This window comes from Centroberyx gerrardi, chromosome 12 (assembly GCF_048128805.1).
Source record: "Centroberyx gerrardi isolate f3 chromosome 12, fCenGer3.hap1.cur.20231027, whole genome shotgun sequence".
In the NCBI taxonomy this organism is placed as follows: domain Eukaryota; kingdom Metazoa; phylum Chordata; class Actinopteri; order Beryciformes; family Berycidae; genus Centroberyx; species Centroberyx gerrardi.
In genome coordinates, this window is record NC_136008.1 from 835,785 (window position 1) to 850,784 (window position 15,000).

At 45.5% G+C, this 15,000-nt stretch overlaps 1 protein-coding gene across 1 annotated transcript in view; it reads left to right on the forward strand.

Moving 5' to 3' along the window:
- The window catches only part of tg (thyroglobulin), a 35,867-nt gene that overhangs the window by 5,734 nt on the left and 15,133 nt on the right, over window positions 1–15,000 (forward strand). Inside the window, exons 8-30 of the mRNA XM_078287321.1 lie at window positions 387–569; window positions 1,096–1,607; window positions 2,377–2,758; window positions 3,354–3,392; window positions 3,608–3,838; window positions 4,579–4,683; window positions 4,865–4,942; window positions 5,038–5,153; window positions 6,244–6,355; window positions 6,516–6,677; window positions 8,127–8,315; window positions 8,575–8,705; window positions 9,401–9,551; window positions 10,320–10,478; window positions 10,742–10,885; window positions 10,983–11,147; window positions 11,538–11,642; window positions 11,767–11,879; window positions 11,982–12,092; window positions 12,365–12,557; window positions 12,824–12,994; window positions 13,301–13,387; window positions 14,233–14,295. Of these exons, the coding sequence (XP_078143447.1) occupies window positions 387–569; window positions 1,096–1,607; window positions 2,377–2,758; window positions 3,354–3,392; window positions 3,608–3,838; window positions 4,579–4,683; window positions 4,865–4,942; window positions 5,038–5,153; window positions 6,244–6,355; window positions 6,516–6,677; window positions 8,127–8,315; window positions 8,575–8,705; window positions 9,401–9,551; window positions 10,320–10,478; window positions 10,742–10,885; window positions 10,983–11,147; window positions 11,538–11,642; window positions 11,767–11,879; window positions 11,982–12,092; window positions 12,365–12,557; window positions 12,824–12,994; window positions 13,301–13,387; window positions 14,233–14,295 (3,702 nt within the window). The remainder of the gene's footprint in view (window positions 1–386; window positions 570–1,095; window positions 1,608–2,376; window positions 2,759–3,353; window positions 3,393–3,607; window positions 3,839–4,578; window positions 4,684–4,864; window positions 4,943–5,037; window positions 5,154–6,243; window positions 6,356–6,515; window positions 6,678–8,126; window positions 8,316–8,574; window positions 8,706–9,400; window positions 9,552–10,319; window positions 10,479–10,741; window positions 10,886–10,982; window positions 11,148–11,537; window positions 11,643–11,766; window positions 11,880–11,981; window positions 12,093–12,364; window positions 12,558–12,823; window positions 12,995–13,300; window positions 13,388–14,232; window positions 14,296–15,000) is intronic.

A 15,000-nucleotide genomic window follows, 5' to 3' on the forward strand; every position in this document is an offset into this window, starting at 1 on the left:
GGATTACACTGGTTACACTGGTTTAGACTGGATTACACTGGTTTAGACTGGTTTACACTGGTTTACACTGGTTACACTGGTTTAGACTGGATTACACTGGTTTAGACTGGTTTACACTGGTTTACACTGGTTACACTGGTTTAGACTGGTTTACACTGGTTTACACTGGTTTCACTGGTTTAGACTGGATTACACTGGTTTAGACTGGTTTAGACTGATTTAAACTGCTCATGACCAGATACATCAGCGACTCTAGACTGCTTAACACTGGTTTCAGCTGCTCCAGACTGGTTTAGACTGGTAAACTGGCCATGCCTGGGCATTTCAGATGTAAGGCTCTGGACTGATTTACACAAACTGAATGAAACTGGTTTAAACCCCTGCAGGTCCGACCCCCTGTGAGGCGGAGCGGCGGGCGGCGGAGGCCTCCGGGCTTCTGGCTCCCTCCTGTGAGGCTGCGGGCTCCTTCTCCTCCAGGCAGTGCCAGGCGGGGGGGCAGTGCTGGTGCGTCGACCCCGCGGGCAGAGAGCATCCTGGGACACGGCGGCACGGAGACTCCCTGGTCTGCAGTGAGTATCTGGAGCCCAGCTGGGCTTAGTTCAGCAGTTTTATCAGTTCACAGTTATTAGTTCATTTTGTTTAATAGGTTTGTTTAGGTTTAGGCCTTTAGCTTAGTGTCTGATCCAAACCAGCGTCTACACTGCTAAACATTCCCATTTTAGCAAGGTGTTAATGTAGTACAGAGCAGGTATAGATTCATTTAGCTTAGATTTCGATGTGTTTGTACTTTGATCAAGGAGTGCTGAAAACATTTAAGTAAGTAAGTAAGTGAGTAACTGAACCTGAACCTTTATCTACAGTGAGTGCTTCACTAAACAGGAGCAGCAACAATATAAAAGAAACGTGTCAGAAAAACAGCAACATCAGTGGAAGTAAACATAAAAAGAGTTAGAGTTAGTTTTGAGTTTAACACTCAACTATGTTTGCTGACCAGCTCACAGTGGAGGCTTTCTTTTCTTTTCTTTTCTTTTCTTTTCTTTTCTTTTCTTTTCTTTTCTTTTCTTGTCTTGTCTTGTCTTGTCTGTCCCGCTCCAGGTTCAGGTCCAGCTGACTGTCCCTCTCAGCGTCGTCTGGCTCTGTCCCGGCTCTTCTCCGGCCCGGTGGATCCTCCCGTCCCGTCCTCCTCAGACGGCCCTCCGGCCTGCCGGTCTCTCCTGCGGCCCCTCGGGAGCCTGCTGCCGCAGGAGGAGGAGCCGGCCTCCTTCCTGTCCCGGCTGGCGGAGGTCCTGCAGGGTCTGTTCCCCTCGGCCGGCCTGGCCCTGCAGGCGCTGGCCCGCTCCTCCCCCCGCCGCCTGCAGGAGAACCTGTTCGGAGGGAAGTTCCTGAAGAACGCCGCCGCCTTCAACTTCAGCGGGGCGCTAGGACCCCGAGGCGTCCTGAGCCCGGAGCGCCTGTCCTCTCCGGACCCGACCGTCTCCGCCGGCCTCCGACAGAACCGGGATCTGGTCCGATCTGTCGGCCGGGTCCTGGAGGATCCCGCCTTCCTCTCCGCCCTCCAACACACACTGATGGGAATCAGCGGCTCACACTCGGCCTCGCTGCAACAGGTCAGACACACAGAGTTGGACCAGGACCTATCAGATCTGACCAAACCTCTGACATCACCAGGTTCCAGAGAGTTCCACTGGAGACCCGGCAGTTAGACACCTGCAGCCTGTCTGTAGAGCCAGAGTCTGGCTGCTGGGTCTCCAGTGACAGTCTGTAAAGTCTTTATCTTGGGGGTCTGGTCAGATCTTACAGGCCGGTCAGATCAACCGGATCCATGTGTCACTCTGTTCAGGTTGTGGGCGGGGCCAGAGGCTCCGGTCTGCAGCTACAGTTTGAACATGCAAATCATGTTTTTTTCCTGCTCTGATGTTGCCGTTTATAACGTTACATCATTTTGACGAGTTAACATAGCGAGCTAGCGCTAATTAGGTAGCAAATGGAAAATAAATAGGAAAAAGCCAATAGAATTACTTTCAAGCTCTCAATCGACCCAACGATGGATCAACCGCTCTCCATCATCTTATTAGAGTCGTTTCTAATAAAAGTTGTGGAGAACTGAAGCTTTGAACGGTTGAACTGTTGTGCATGAAACTAAATCACATCAGTAGGAAAACAAGGAAGCTGAAATCTGATTGGCTGTGGATTGCCGATGACAGTGAAAAGTTCATGCATGGCGACGTGCTTGTTGAGCGTGAACGCAGGATTACAGGTCTGCAGCTGCTGCTTGTTTAGGACAATGCTTGTACTTCTTAAACACACACACACACACACACAAACACACACACACACACACACACACACAGTGTCCTGACTCCATGTTGTTTCCAGGTACTGACTCCTCTGCTGCGTTCCTGCTCCACCGAGGACGAGGACGCGGCGGCCATCTTTGTGCCGAGCTGCACGTCCAGCGGTGGTTTCCAGGAAGTGCAGTGTCAGGCCGCAGAGTGCTGGTGCGTCGACCCCCGGGGTCAGGAGGTCACGGGGTCGCGGACCGCGGGTCGGAGGCCTCGCTGCCCGTCCCGCTGCGAGAGAGAGCGAGCGACGGCGCTGAAGGTGAAAGGCGGCATGGCGGCCGGCGCCGAGCTCCACGTCCCAGCATGCTCGGAGGACGGCGACTTCCTGCCGCTGCAGTGCGTCGGATCCCGCTGCTTCTGTCTGGACCGGGACGGAAACCCAGCGCCCGCCGTGTCAGCAGGGGGCGGAGTCACCTGTGAGTCAAAACACTGAGGTTTAAACTGATATACACTGTCACTTTAATATTTAACAGTCTGATATACACTGTCACTTTAATATTTAACAGTCTGATATACACTGTCACTTTAATATTTAACAGACTGATATACACTGTCACTTTAATATTTAACAGTCTGATATACACTGTCACTTTAATATTTAACAGACTGATATACACTGTCACTTTAATATTTAACAGTCTGATATACACTGTCACTTTAATATTTAACAGTCTGATATACAAACTGTTATCTTTGAGTAAAGCACAGTTAGAACACATTTATCCGCCAATCAGCTTTTTTTTTTTTCGTAAAACAAGTAAAAAAAATCCAGATGATGTCACTCCACTCAGGAAACTTCTTGGAATAAGTGGATTTGCAGTGGAAAACAGTGAAGATTTTTTTTTTTTACATTTTTTTTTTTTACATTTTTAGACTCAATACTAAAAACAGTGACTTGTTAAGATGGATATTTTCTACAGTGTTTGAAGCACTGGGTGTGATAATATAATATATATTAATATACTAGCTGACCCTGTAGATGCCCAGCTGACTGTCTGTCTGCTGTTGCAGGTCCAGAGAGACCAGCAGAGAAGCTGCCGTCTGCTGCAGGTCTGAAAAACAACTGATATTTCTACTTCTTTATTTTATTGACCTCCCAGTCTTCTGTCTCTTTAAAACTCACTGTCTCTATTGATGTTATTGATAGAAACCTGATTTTTCTGTCTGTCTGAATGAAGCGTCTTTATTTCAGGTCTTTGAGATTAGATACTAAACTAAATGTGAATTAGTCCCGGTGTTAACCAGAGTCTCCGGCTGGCCCGCAGGCCTGTGCTCCCTGGCGCTCGCCAAGGTCGCGGCGTTCAGACAGGAAGTGGACAGAATCGTCTCTCTCTCCAACTCCTCCCACTTCCCTCTGGGATACGGGTTCCTATTGGCCGAGGGGCTGCGGCTGACTCCGGACGAGCTCCAAACCGACCAATCGGCCGAGGAGCGGCGGATCTCTGATAGGCTGCTGAGCCGCTCCAAAGCCGCTCTACGATTGGCTGCCTACTCCAGTGAGTCACGTATGAATGTTGATGCAGTTAAATGAGCTCAAATGTTTTGGAATCATCACGGAAAGTCTTTGAATCTGACTGTGGATCAGCTGTGAAACCTCAGACTCCGCCGGTCTGATTCTGACAAAACATGCAGAGAGATTCAGTTTGTTCAGAACCACCGACCGGCCTGATGGAGGTTTCAGTTAAACCACCAAACCGCCTGCTGACATCAGAACAAGTGATCTCATGATGCAGAGCGGCCGCGTTTAAAAAACTAAAAGCTTACAGAGATTACAGTTTCAATTTCAGTTTCATTTTTATTTTTACCTTGAACATTTAGACTTCTCATACCCAGCGAGTTTTGATAATCTGTCTTCTGTTGTGTTGAACGTCTGCTACTGAACCTGCTCACTTGTAGTTCAGGTTTTCTGATGTCAGCTGTCCAAACTTGCTGCACAAATCCAGCTGAACTCCTCACAGACGCTGACCGGCCTGAAGGGGGCGCTGCAGATCCAGATCCTGATCCAGATTCTAACTTTGAAAGACCAAAACTAATTCAACATTTTGATTCTGATGAAACTTTAAGGGATGAAGCATCTTGTCTGATTGGTCCGAGGGAGGCTGCATCATTGATGGGAACAACATGTTGCCTTGTTATAATAATAATAATAATAATAATAATAATAATAATAATACTATTACTACTACTACTAATAATAGTAATAATATGTTGTTGTTGTTGTTGTTGTTGTGTTCAGCTCTGCAGGCGCTCCGCTCCGCTCAGCGTCGCTCCTACCAGCCGTTCACTCCACAGTGTGATGCTGACGGACACTGGACACACACACAGTGTCACTACAGCACAGGTCACACACACACACACACACACACACACACACACACACACTTGCTGTGTTGCATGTTTTGGTTTGCTGATGTTTTTCTTAAATTATTACAGTGAATATGAACAACATAATAATAACCCTGATGGTTTCTTTTCATCTCTTTGGTGTGTGTGTGTGTGTGTGTGTGTGTGTGTGTGTGCAGGTCAGTGTTGGTGTGTTGATGAGAATGGAGAATACATCCCTGGTTCTCTGACCAGCCGCTCAATACGCATGCCGAAATGTAAGCTAACACACACACACACACACACACACACACACACACACACACACATACACACACACACACACAGTGCTGATGTGTGTGTCGTCCTGCAGGTCTGACTCGCTGTCAGAGGGCTCACGCTCACACGCTGCTCTCTGGTTGGATGAAAGGCTCTGACATCACCTCTGACATCACTGCCACTTCCTCCTACAGCCCACAGTGTGAGGAGGTAGGACACACACACACACACACACACACACATACACACACACACTCGCAGCAGGCATGTGCTTGTTGTGGTAATATCTTCGCTGAGCGATGGAGGTCAGCATGGAGAAATATAACAAGTTCACTAGTTTAACAAGTTCACCAGTTTAACAAGTTTACCAGTTTAACAAGTTTACAAGTTTAACAAGTTCACCATTTTAACAAGTTCACTAGTTTAACAAGTTCACCAGTTTAACAAGTTTACCAGTTTAACAAGTTCACCAGTTTAACAAGTTTACCAGTTTAACAAGTTTACAAGTTTAACAAGTTCACCATTTTAACAAGTTCACTAGTTTAACAAGTTTACCAGTTTAACAAGTTCACTAGTTTAACAAGTTTACTAGTTTAACAAGTTTACAAGTTTAACAAGTTCACTAGTTTAACAAGTTCACTAGTTTAACAAGTTTACCAGTTTAACAAGTTTACAAGTTTAACAAGTTCACCATTTTAACAAGTTTACAAGTTTAACAAGTTCACTAGTTTAACAAGTTCACTAGTTTAACAAGTTTACCAGTTTAACAAGTTCACCAGTTTAACAAGTTCACAAGTTTAACAAGTTTACCAGTTTAACAAGTTTACTAGTTTAACAAGTTCACTAGTTTAACAAGTTTACCAGTTTAACAAGTTCACTAGTTTAACAAGTTCACTAGTTTAACAAGTTCACTAGTTTAACAAGTTTACCAGTTTAACAAGTTCACCAGTTTAACAAGTTCACTAGTTTAACAAGTTTACCAGTTTAACAAGTTCACCAGTTTAACAAGTTCACTAGTTTAACAAGTTTACAAGTTTAACAAGTTCACCAGTTTAACAAGTTCACCAGTTTAACAAGTTTACCAGTTTAACAAGTTCACCAGTTTAACAAGTTTACCAGTTTAACAAGTTTACAAGTTTAACAAGTTCACCAGTTTAACAAGTTTACCAGTTTAACAAGTTTACCAGTTTAACAAGTTCACCAGTTTAACAAGTTCACTAGTTTAACAAGTTTACCAGTTTAACAAGTTCACTAGTTTAACAAGTTCACTAGTTTACTACTACTGCTGTTTGTGTTTCAGGACGGCCGCTTCTCTGTGCTGCAGACAGGAGGCGCTGCAGCCTGGTGTGTCAGTCCGCTGACTGGGGAACCAGTACAGACCGCAACACTGACCGCTGCTGGACAACTGACATGTACACACACACACACACACACACACACACACACACATGTAATGAAGAAAAACATTTTACCATTTTACAGATTTAATTGAAATCAAATTCCATTTACAGCGATGTGTTTCTCCTGTACTTTTACATGTTTCTCTGTGTGTGTGTGTGTGTGTGTGTGTAGGTCCCAGCTGGTGTGAGCTGCAGGGTTTCCAGTGTCGGCCCGACGGATCCTTCGCCCCGCTGCAGTGTGACATCACTTCCTGTTGGTGTGTGTCTGAGGATGGACAGGAAGTGGCCGGGAGTCACACGCCTCGCCAGACAGGAAGTTCCCCGTCATGTGACCGTGAGTCCTTCCTGTCTCAGAGTCACTCTGCGTTGACTCACTTCAGAAAAAGATGGATCTTTATGATCGCTGTCGTGGAAACAGAAACTCACTTAACTACAACGACCAATTTATCCACCGGCACTTTCTCCATCTTTGTTGTTGTGGGAAACTCCGCCTCTCCTTCATCGTGATTGGTTAGCTGAGAGAAAAGCGGTTCACATTTGACACTTTTCTGAAAGTTGAGTCAAACTCAACTTCTGAAAGTGCTCCGGGCGCAGCGCTTTATCCAAAGCAGCTACTTCCCATTGATTTTAATGTAAAAAAAAGGTGGTGGCAGTTTTGAAAAAAACAATTCTACATGTCTCAGTCCTACAGTCCTGTAGTGTGAACCTCAGTCCTGTAGTGTGAACATCAGTCCTGTAGTGTGAACATCAGTCCTGTAGTGTGAACATCAGTCCTGAAGTGTGAACATCAGTCCTGTAGTGTGAACATCAGTCCTGAAGTGTGAACATCAGTCCTGTAGTGTGAACCTCAGTCCTGAAGTGTGAACATCAGTCCTGTAGTGTGAACATCAGTCCTGAAGTGTGAACATCAGTCCTGTAGTGTGAACATCAGTCCTGAAGTGTGAACATCAGTCCTGTAGTGTGAACATCAGTCCTGAAGTGTGAACATCAGTCCTGTAGTGTGAACATCAGTCCTGTAGTGTGAACATCAGTCCTGTAGTGTGAGCATCAGTCCTGTAGTGTGAACATCCTGTAGTGTGAACATCAGTCCTGTAGTGTGAACATCAGTCCTGTAGTGTGAGCATCAGTCCTGTAGTGTGAACATCCTGTAGTGTGAACATCAGTCCTGTAGTGTGAACATCAGTCCTGTAGTGTGAACATCCTGTAGTGTGAACATCAGTCCTGTAGTGTGAACATCAGTCCTGTAGTGTGAACATCCTGTAGTGTGAACATCAGTCCTGTAGTGTGAACATCCTGTAGTGTGAGCATCAGTCCTGTAGTGTGAACATCAGTCCTGTAGTGTGAACATCCTGTAGTGTGAGCATCAGTCCTGTAGTGTGAACATCAGTCCTGTAGTGTGAGCATCAGTCCTGTAGTGTGAACATCCTGTAGTGTGAGCATCAGTCCTGTAGTGTGAGCATCAGTCCTGTAGTGTGAACATCAGTCCTGTAGTGTGAACATCCTGTAGTGTGAGCATCAGTCCTGTAGTGTGAACATCAGTCCTGTAGTGTGAGCATCAGTCCTGTAGTGTGAACATCCTGTAGTGTGAGCATCAGTCCTGTAGTGTGAACATCAGTCCTGTAGTGTGAGCATCAGTCCTGTAGTGTGAGCATCAGTCCTGTAGTGTGAACATCAGTCCTGTAGTGTGAGCATCAGTCCTGTAGTGTGAGTGTTGCCTGTCAGATCTGAGTCTGAAACTGAACTGAGACTCTGAGCTGCAGCTTCCTGTCGTTCTCTTCTCCAGGTCCCGTCTGCCCCACGCCCGCCATTACCCATGGTGCACTGCTCTGCCGCCCGGTAACAGGTGGCCGTCAGAGCTGCGACCTCGCCTGTCACCATGGATACCAGAACGCACTTCCTGTCAGCAGCTTCCTGTGTGAGGCTGAGAGTCGGCAGTGGGAGGGAGAGACTCCGCTGGCTGGAGCCTGCCAGGGTGAGGCTGCTCCCTGACCCCTGACCTCTGACCCCTGACCTCTGACCCCTGACCTCTGACCTCTGACCCCTGACCTCTGACCCCTGACCTCCGACCTCTGACCTTTAACCCTGTAACTGTAACAAAATCTTAACCCTGTCTAACTTTGAAGTTCTAATCTGTTTAAACATAATTTGTCACAATATACTCATCACCATTCTTGTTGTGTTGTGTGCGTGTGTGTGTGTGTGTGTGTGTGTGTGTGTGTGTGTGTGTGCAGCCCCTCAGCCCCTGCAGTCTCTCCGCTCCTCTCTGCTCTGGGAGTTTCTCGTCTCTTCCTGCTCTCAGATCAGCGAGCTGCAGAATCTGCTGCTGCGCAACCTGACCAGCAGGGGGCTCTGCTCCCTACAGGTACTGCTGTACTACTGCAGTACACTGTGTACTACTGCAGTACTGCACTACACTGTGTACTACTGCAGTACTGCACTGCACTGTGTACTACCTGGTACTCAGTAGTACTACATTACACTGTGCATTAGCTGCTGCTAACTAAGCTTTAAAACACCAAACTATAATATTCTATATTCCACAGCATACTGCACAAATACTTCACTACTCTGTGTAGTACTTGCTGGTCTGTGGTACAATATAACACACTGTATGTGTACAGAATATACAGCTTCAGAAGTTTCAAAATTAGGTATATATTTTTATATACATAATTAATATTCACCGTATTATTACATATTTTTCTTATTTTTTTCTGTGTAAATGGTTAAATGTTATAGATATTATCATATACAATATATATTAGATATTATCAGTTGAATGTTGAATTATTTTATTAAATGAATAAATAAGAATGACTAAAATTATACAGCTTTGTTTTTCATTATTATCATTATTATTGTTGAAAATTGTATACCTACTTTTGAGAAACCCAGTATATATATAATACATATATAAAAGTTATTATTATTATTATTATTATTATTATTATACTGCACTACACCATGTAATATCTGCTGATTAATAGGCTGTTTATATATATAGGTGACACAAGTGTGTGTGTGTGTGCGTGCGTGTGTGTGTGTGTGTGTGTGCAGCTTCCCGTGTCGGGCCGCTCGGTGTCGGTGTGTGACGACCAGGCGGTGCGTCTGCAGTGTGAGGGCGATGACATCACCAGGTTAAAGGTCACGTGGACGGCCTCGCTGTCGGACCTGCCGACCTCTGACCTCCCCGACCTGCACGACGCCGGTGAGCAGACAGCAGAGGAGACACACACCAAACTCCACTCAAAAAACTGCTAGTTTTTTGTTTTCCTGATTATCTGCAGAGGTGCAAACCTGCCGGGACACGACTTAAGATCTTCTACGAGTCTTTCAGCTCTTCTGGTAAATTCGGCGTAAATATAATCCACCAAGCAGCTCTTATCCGCCATGATGACATCACAGGACAGACTGTGGATTTCTTGTCCGTCACTGATCGGATTTTAACAGAACTTAAAGAGAAACAAAACCCCAAACCCAGATCTGTGCAAAGCCTGACATCTAATGGTAAAAACATGCTACTGAACTGTCCATCTACTATTTGCTATATCTGCTATATCATCACCTGGCGCCAAAGATCAGCCAAGATTTGGGTTTGGTTTTGTTCTTTCTTAAGAGAAAGATGCATCTCACTGCTGCATTTTCAAAATCACACTGATCGGCCCAAAACAAGGCGACATATGTCTTGTCTCTGATTGGTCCAGACAGAGACAGAGGGCGGGACACACTGCAGGGCGGCAGCTACCAGAGCGAACCGCTTCTGAAAGTTTTCCTTTTTATTTCTTAAATGCCTTGATAATGTTGTAATAATGATATTAACAGTTGCAGCAGTTCACATCCTACAGACTCACAAAGTGCTGCTGCTATTCAAAAGTTTTGTTTTATTTTTTTTATTTTTTTTATTGAAATAAAGTGCTGCTTGTATGACGAATCTTAACCTTATTTGTGATCTGTGTCCTCATGTGTTTTCTATCAGAGGTGTTCCTCAACCAGTCCAGGCTTCTGGCCGGGGTGCAGGGGCTTCTGGGTAATTTCCGGTCCATCCTTGCATCAGAACCCAAACTGGTTTCCATGACAACACCGAGCTTCGGCTGTTCCCGTGGTTTCCACCTCGACGCTGACGGCGAAGGCTGCAGTAAGTCACCTGACCGAAACAGCTGGAGTGTTTCTTCATCCTTCGTCTCTCCCTTCACTCCTCCATCATCGTCACTATTATCAGGCTGCTATGACCGCTGACCTTTGACCTCCTTACTGTTGGTTGCTTGCAATGTCGCTGATCTAGGAATCAAAGTTCATTCTACTGTTAATTCTACTGTTGAGGCCAAGCAATGAAATGAAGATATAACTTAATATGTCTTTCTTATGTCTCTCTCTCTCTCTCTCTCTCTCTCTCTCCAGTGGTTTGTCCTGCTGGTAGTTTCTCCAGTGAGGGGGCGTGTCTTCTCTGTCCTCAGGGAACCTATCAGGATGAAGAGGGGCGGGACTTCTGCAACAAATGTCCCAGAGGCTCCTCAGCTGTTGGAGCCTCATCTGTCAATCAATGTGAGTCCAATTCCACATTTTAACATCTTATGATTTACAGAAAATACAGGACACAAAACCGTGTGTGTGTGTGTGTGTGTGTGTGTGTGTACACCAGGTGTGACAGAGTGCCAGAGGCGGGGCTTACGGTGTTCAGATGGAGGCAACTTCCTGCCAGCGCAGCCTGATTTCCTGTCTGGCAGCTGGAGGTGTGTCAGCAGTGAGGGGGCGGAGCTACAGTGGACCAATAGCAACGAGCCTCTGACAGACGAGGAGTGCACAGGTAAACCCACAGCAGCCAATCAGACAGAAGACTGTCCTCACCTGTCCTGCTGTTTAGTTCACTATTCAATTAAAACTAGATAAGATTCATTTCCTCTGTTTTGTTTATGTTCCTGGGTCAGAAGTTACAGTAGTAACTGTTCCTGGGTCAGTTGTTATAGTAACAGCAACGGTTTCTGCATCAGTTGTTATAGTAACAGTAACTGTTCCAGGGTCAGTTGTTATAGTAGTAACTGGGTCAGTAGTTAAAGTAACAGTAACTGTTCCAGTCAGTTGTTATAGTAGTAACTGGGTCAGTAGTTATAGTAACAGTAACTGTTCCTGGGTCAGTAGTTACAGTAATGACTGTTCCTGGGTCAGTAGTTGTACTGACAGTGTGTCTGTGCTGCAGTTCTCAGCAGGTTTCAGGCTGTTCCTGGATCAGCGCTGATCGTCGGAGCTGAAGACACTGAAGTTCTGCAGACGACGACCTCTGACCTCAGAGCCTGTGTCCGAGGTCACACACACACACACACACACACACACACACACATATATATACACACAGAACATTATTAACTCTGTCAGACCAGTATTTGTTTGTTTGTTTGTATATTGTTTGTTGTTGTTGTTTCCTGCAGCCTGTGCAGCGCTGCCCTCCTGCCACCATGTGGCGCTGTTCACTGACACACAGACTCAGTGTCAACTGTACAGCACACACACTGTGAACACACACTGCAACAGCTCCCAGCAGGTACACACACACACACACACACACACACACACACATACAAACACCTGTTAAACACTAACTTAACTAAGCACTGTGTGTGTGTGTGTGTGTGTGTGACTCCAGGCCAGTGGGTTTCTGGGTAATCCTAAAGCCGAGCTGTTTGATTGGCTGAGCTGCTCTGTGAGGGTGAGGGGCGGAGCTTCAGATCTGTTGGTTGTCAGGAAGAAAGGTACTGTAACCATAGCAACCAGAAGATAAAAAATAACACTAATGATTAATAGACTAACGATCAATAAGACAAACAAGTAGATTTATACTAAGCCGATGAGTTAATTTATTCTAAAATATGTTTTTGATATTGAAGTATCTGCTTTAGTTTGGGCCTCAGAAGAGCTTTGAGTTGCAGTTCTATATACTGTAGTTCTATATGGTTCTATATGGTTCTGTATGGTTCTGTCTAGTTGTACAGGTCGTTGTACAGATGTGTTCTCCTGTGTTCAGGTCAGGAGTTTTCCTCTCAGCAGCAGCAGCGGAGCTTTGTGAGGATGAGGATGATGAAGGCGGAGTCGGGGGTGTTCCGGACGCAGGTGTTCTCCGGCAGAACCTCGCTCACCGACGCTCATCGTTTCTGTCAGGACGGCTGCAGCCGCGACGCCTGCTGCCACGGTTTCATCCTCAACCAGAACAGCCTGAACGGAGGTGCGTTACCATGGAAACGGGAGACTGTTAGCATGGAGACAGGAGACCGTTAGCATGGAGACAGGAGACTGTTACCATGGAGACAGGAGACTGTTAGCATGGAGACAGGAGACTGTTAGCATGGAGATAGGAATGTGTTTCCTTGGAGAAAGGATTGTGTTACCATGGAAATAGGAGTGTGTTACCATGGAGATAGGTATCATTCACATAAGTGAATGAACTCCTCTCCTCTCCTCTCCTCCTCTCCTTGTCTCCTCCCTCCTCAGGCTCTCTGCTCTGTGGTTGGCTGAGGGATCCGTCAGTTCTGCTGTGCGATGACCAGGACTGGGATGTGATTGGTCAGGGCAAAGCCAGTCGTATCTGTGGGGCGGGGCTTAGCTACAACGAACAGCAGAGGAGCTTCGTGTTTAACTTTGGAGGCGAAGAGTTCACCATCAGTAAGGAACCAATTACTAACTATTAACTAATGAACTCTGTACTAACAAACCTAATGTCTAACTTGCTGAATGACTGAATGAATGTTAACCTAACATCTACTGGACTGACTTGTAAACAAAAAGAAAAGCTTTGGTTACAGAGTTTCACTGTCAGTAAGCAGCTGGAAACCAAACCTGATAACTAACTGACTAGTTCACTATAAAAAGTTTATTTTCTGCTTCTGAACAAATTTGTATCCAACTAACCAGAATGTGACTGAAGGAACCTGATGTGGTTTTGATGTGAACCTGTTTCTGTCGTCTCAGTGGAATCTGCTCTGCCGGCCGACAGCAAGAACAAGAAAGACTACCAGGCTTCCATCGTCAGCTTCCAGGCCATCTACCTGAACACTGGTACCTGACCTCTGACCCCTGACCCCTGACCCCTGACCTCTGACCTCTGACCCCTGACCTCTGACCTCTGACCTCTGACCCCTGACCTCTGACAAAAACCCAACCCTCCAGGACATCTAACAGCAGCTCCAACCCTAGAACACACCATAAACTGCTGCAGTATTACTAACACACACACATTCCGCTCAGTAGAACAGTTCACACCGACAAAAGTAGTTTCTGAACTACACTACCCAGCATGCTTTTAGCTAGCTGGAATGTTCCATCTCCTGCAAAGGGAACAAGCTCCGGTAGCTAGCTAGCTAGCTGCAGCTTCACAGCTCCAGAGACAAAATGTCCTCAGTTCCTCATGAGGCTGAACTCAGACTTTAGTGGATCCAGACTGAATCTGAACAGGTGAAAACCTGCTGAGACGGTCTGCTGCTGCTGGAGGATCAGCTGCTCCAGCTGCTTCATGTTGGAGTTCTGCATCCAGACAAAGTCTGTTCTGGAAGTTTCTACAACTAAAATAAGGGAAACCTCCAAATCGTCTAAAAGCTTCTGCTGCATAGAGAGAGGAGAATCTCAACACCATTTGTTGTTTTGTTTAGTTGCAGAAGACAAACTGCTTTGTGGTTGATGGAAAATCCTGTGAGCCACTTAGCTGCTGGTCAACAGGAGGACTTCGGCCTGCACTTCTGCTTCGGCTCCCTGTGCATTATTTTAGTATATTTTGTGTTATTAAGTTGAATTGGTCAGAAGTTATGAGGTTTTTCTCTTTCACCTCTTCTCTGACTGACTAATTGTTTGTCATTATGAGAGGATCAATATGAATTCTGTTGATCAGTTTCTCTCCTGTCTGTCAGACGCTGAACCGGCTGGTGATTCTTCCTCCTGCGGAGCTGCAGAGCTCCTTCCTGCTCTGGATGGTTCGTAGTTACCTCAGTTTGTCTTTATTTAGCTGAAGAAAGTTTTGGCACATCCGGTCATTCATTTCCTAAATGCAGTGAATCAGTGAATCTACAGTAAAGTCACCAGCAGAGAGAGATATAGAGCCGAGTGTCATCTGCATAGTTGTGGTAATGATGTTATTTTTCCATACAATATGTCCTAGTGGAAGCATGTAGAGGTTGAATGAAAGAGGGCCGAGGGTTGATCCCTGTGGATCTCCACATCATACTGACCCGAGAGACAGACCAGGTCCTGCCTGCAGGTCTATCTGATCATACTGTGTGATCAACAGTCAAACGCAGCACTAAGATCCAGAAGTACAAGTTCACCATAGAGATTGTTCATTCATTCAGCCTTTATTTGAAGAGGGAAACCCACAAATACAAGAGTGTGTATGTATGTATGGGTTAGTGTGACGTGAAAAAAGAAAGAAGAGAACAGTAAGTTCTCAGACTGGGTTCTGCTACAGGCTCCAGGTAAACTCAGTTGTTTTGTATTTGGTGTTGCTGCTGCTGAATGTGTGTAGTGGAAACTGATTAGAATGACATTTTCTGTCAGACAGGAAACATCCTGATGACAAAATCATTCTAAAAAGTCAACCTAAAGCAAAATTTACACTGCTGATCTACATAAGATAAGATATCACTTTATTAAGATAAGATATCACTTTATTAAGATAAGAT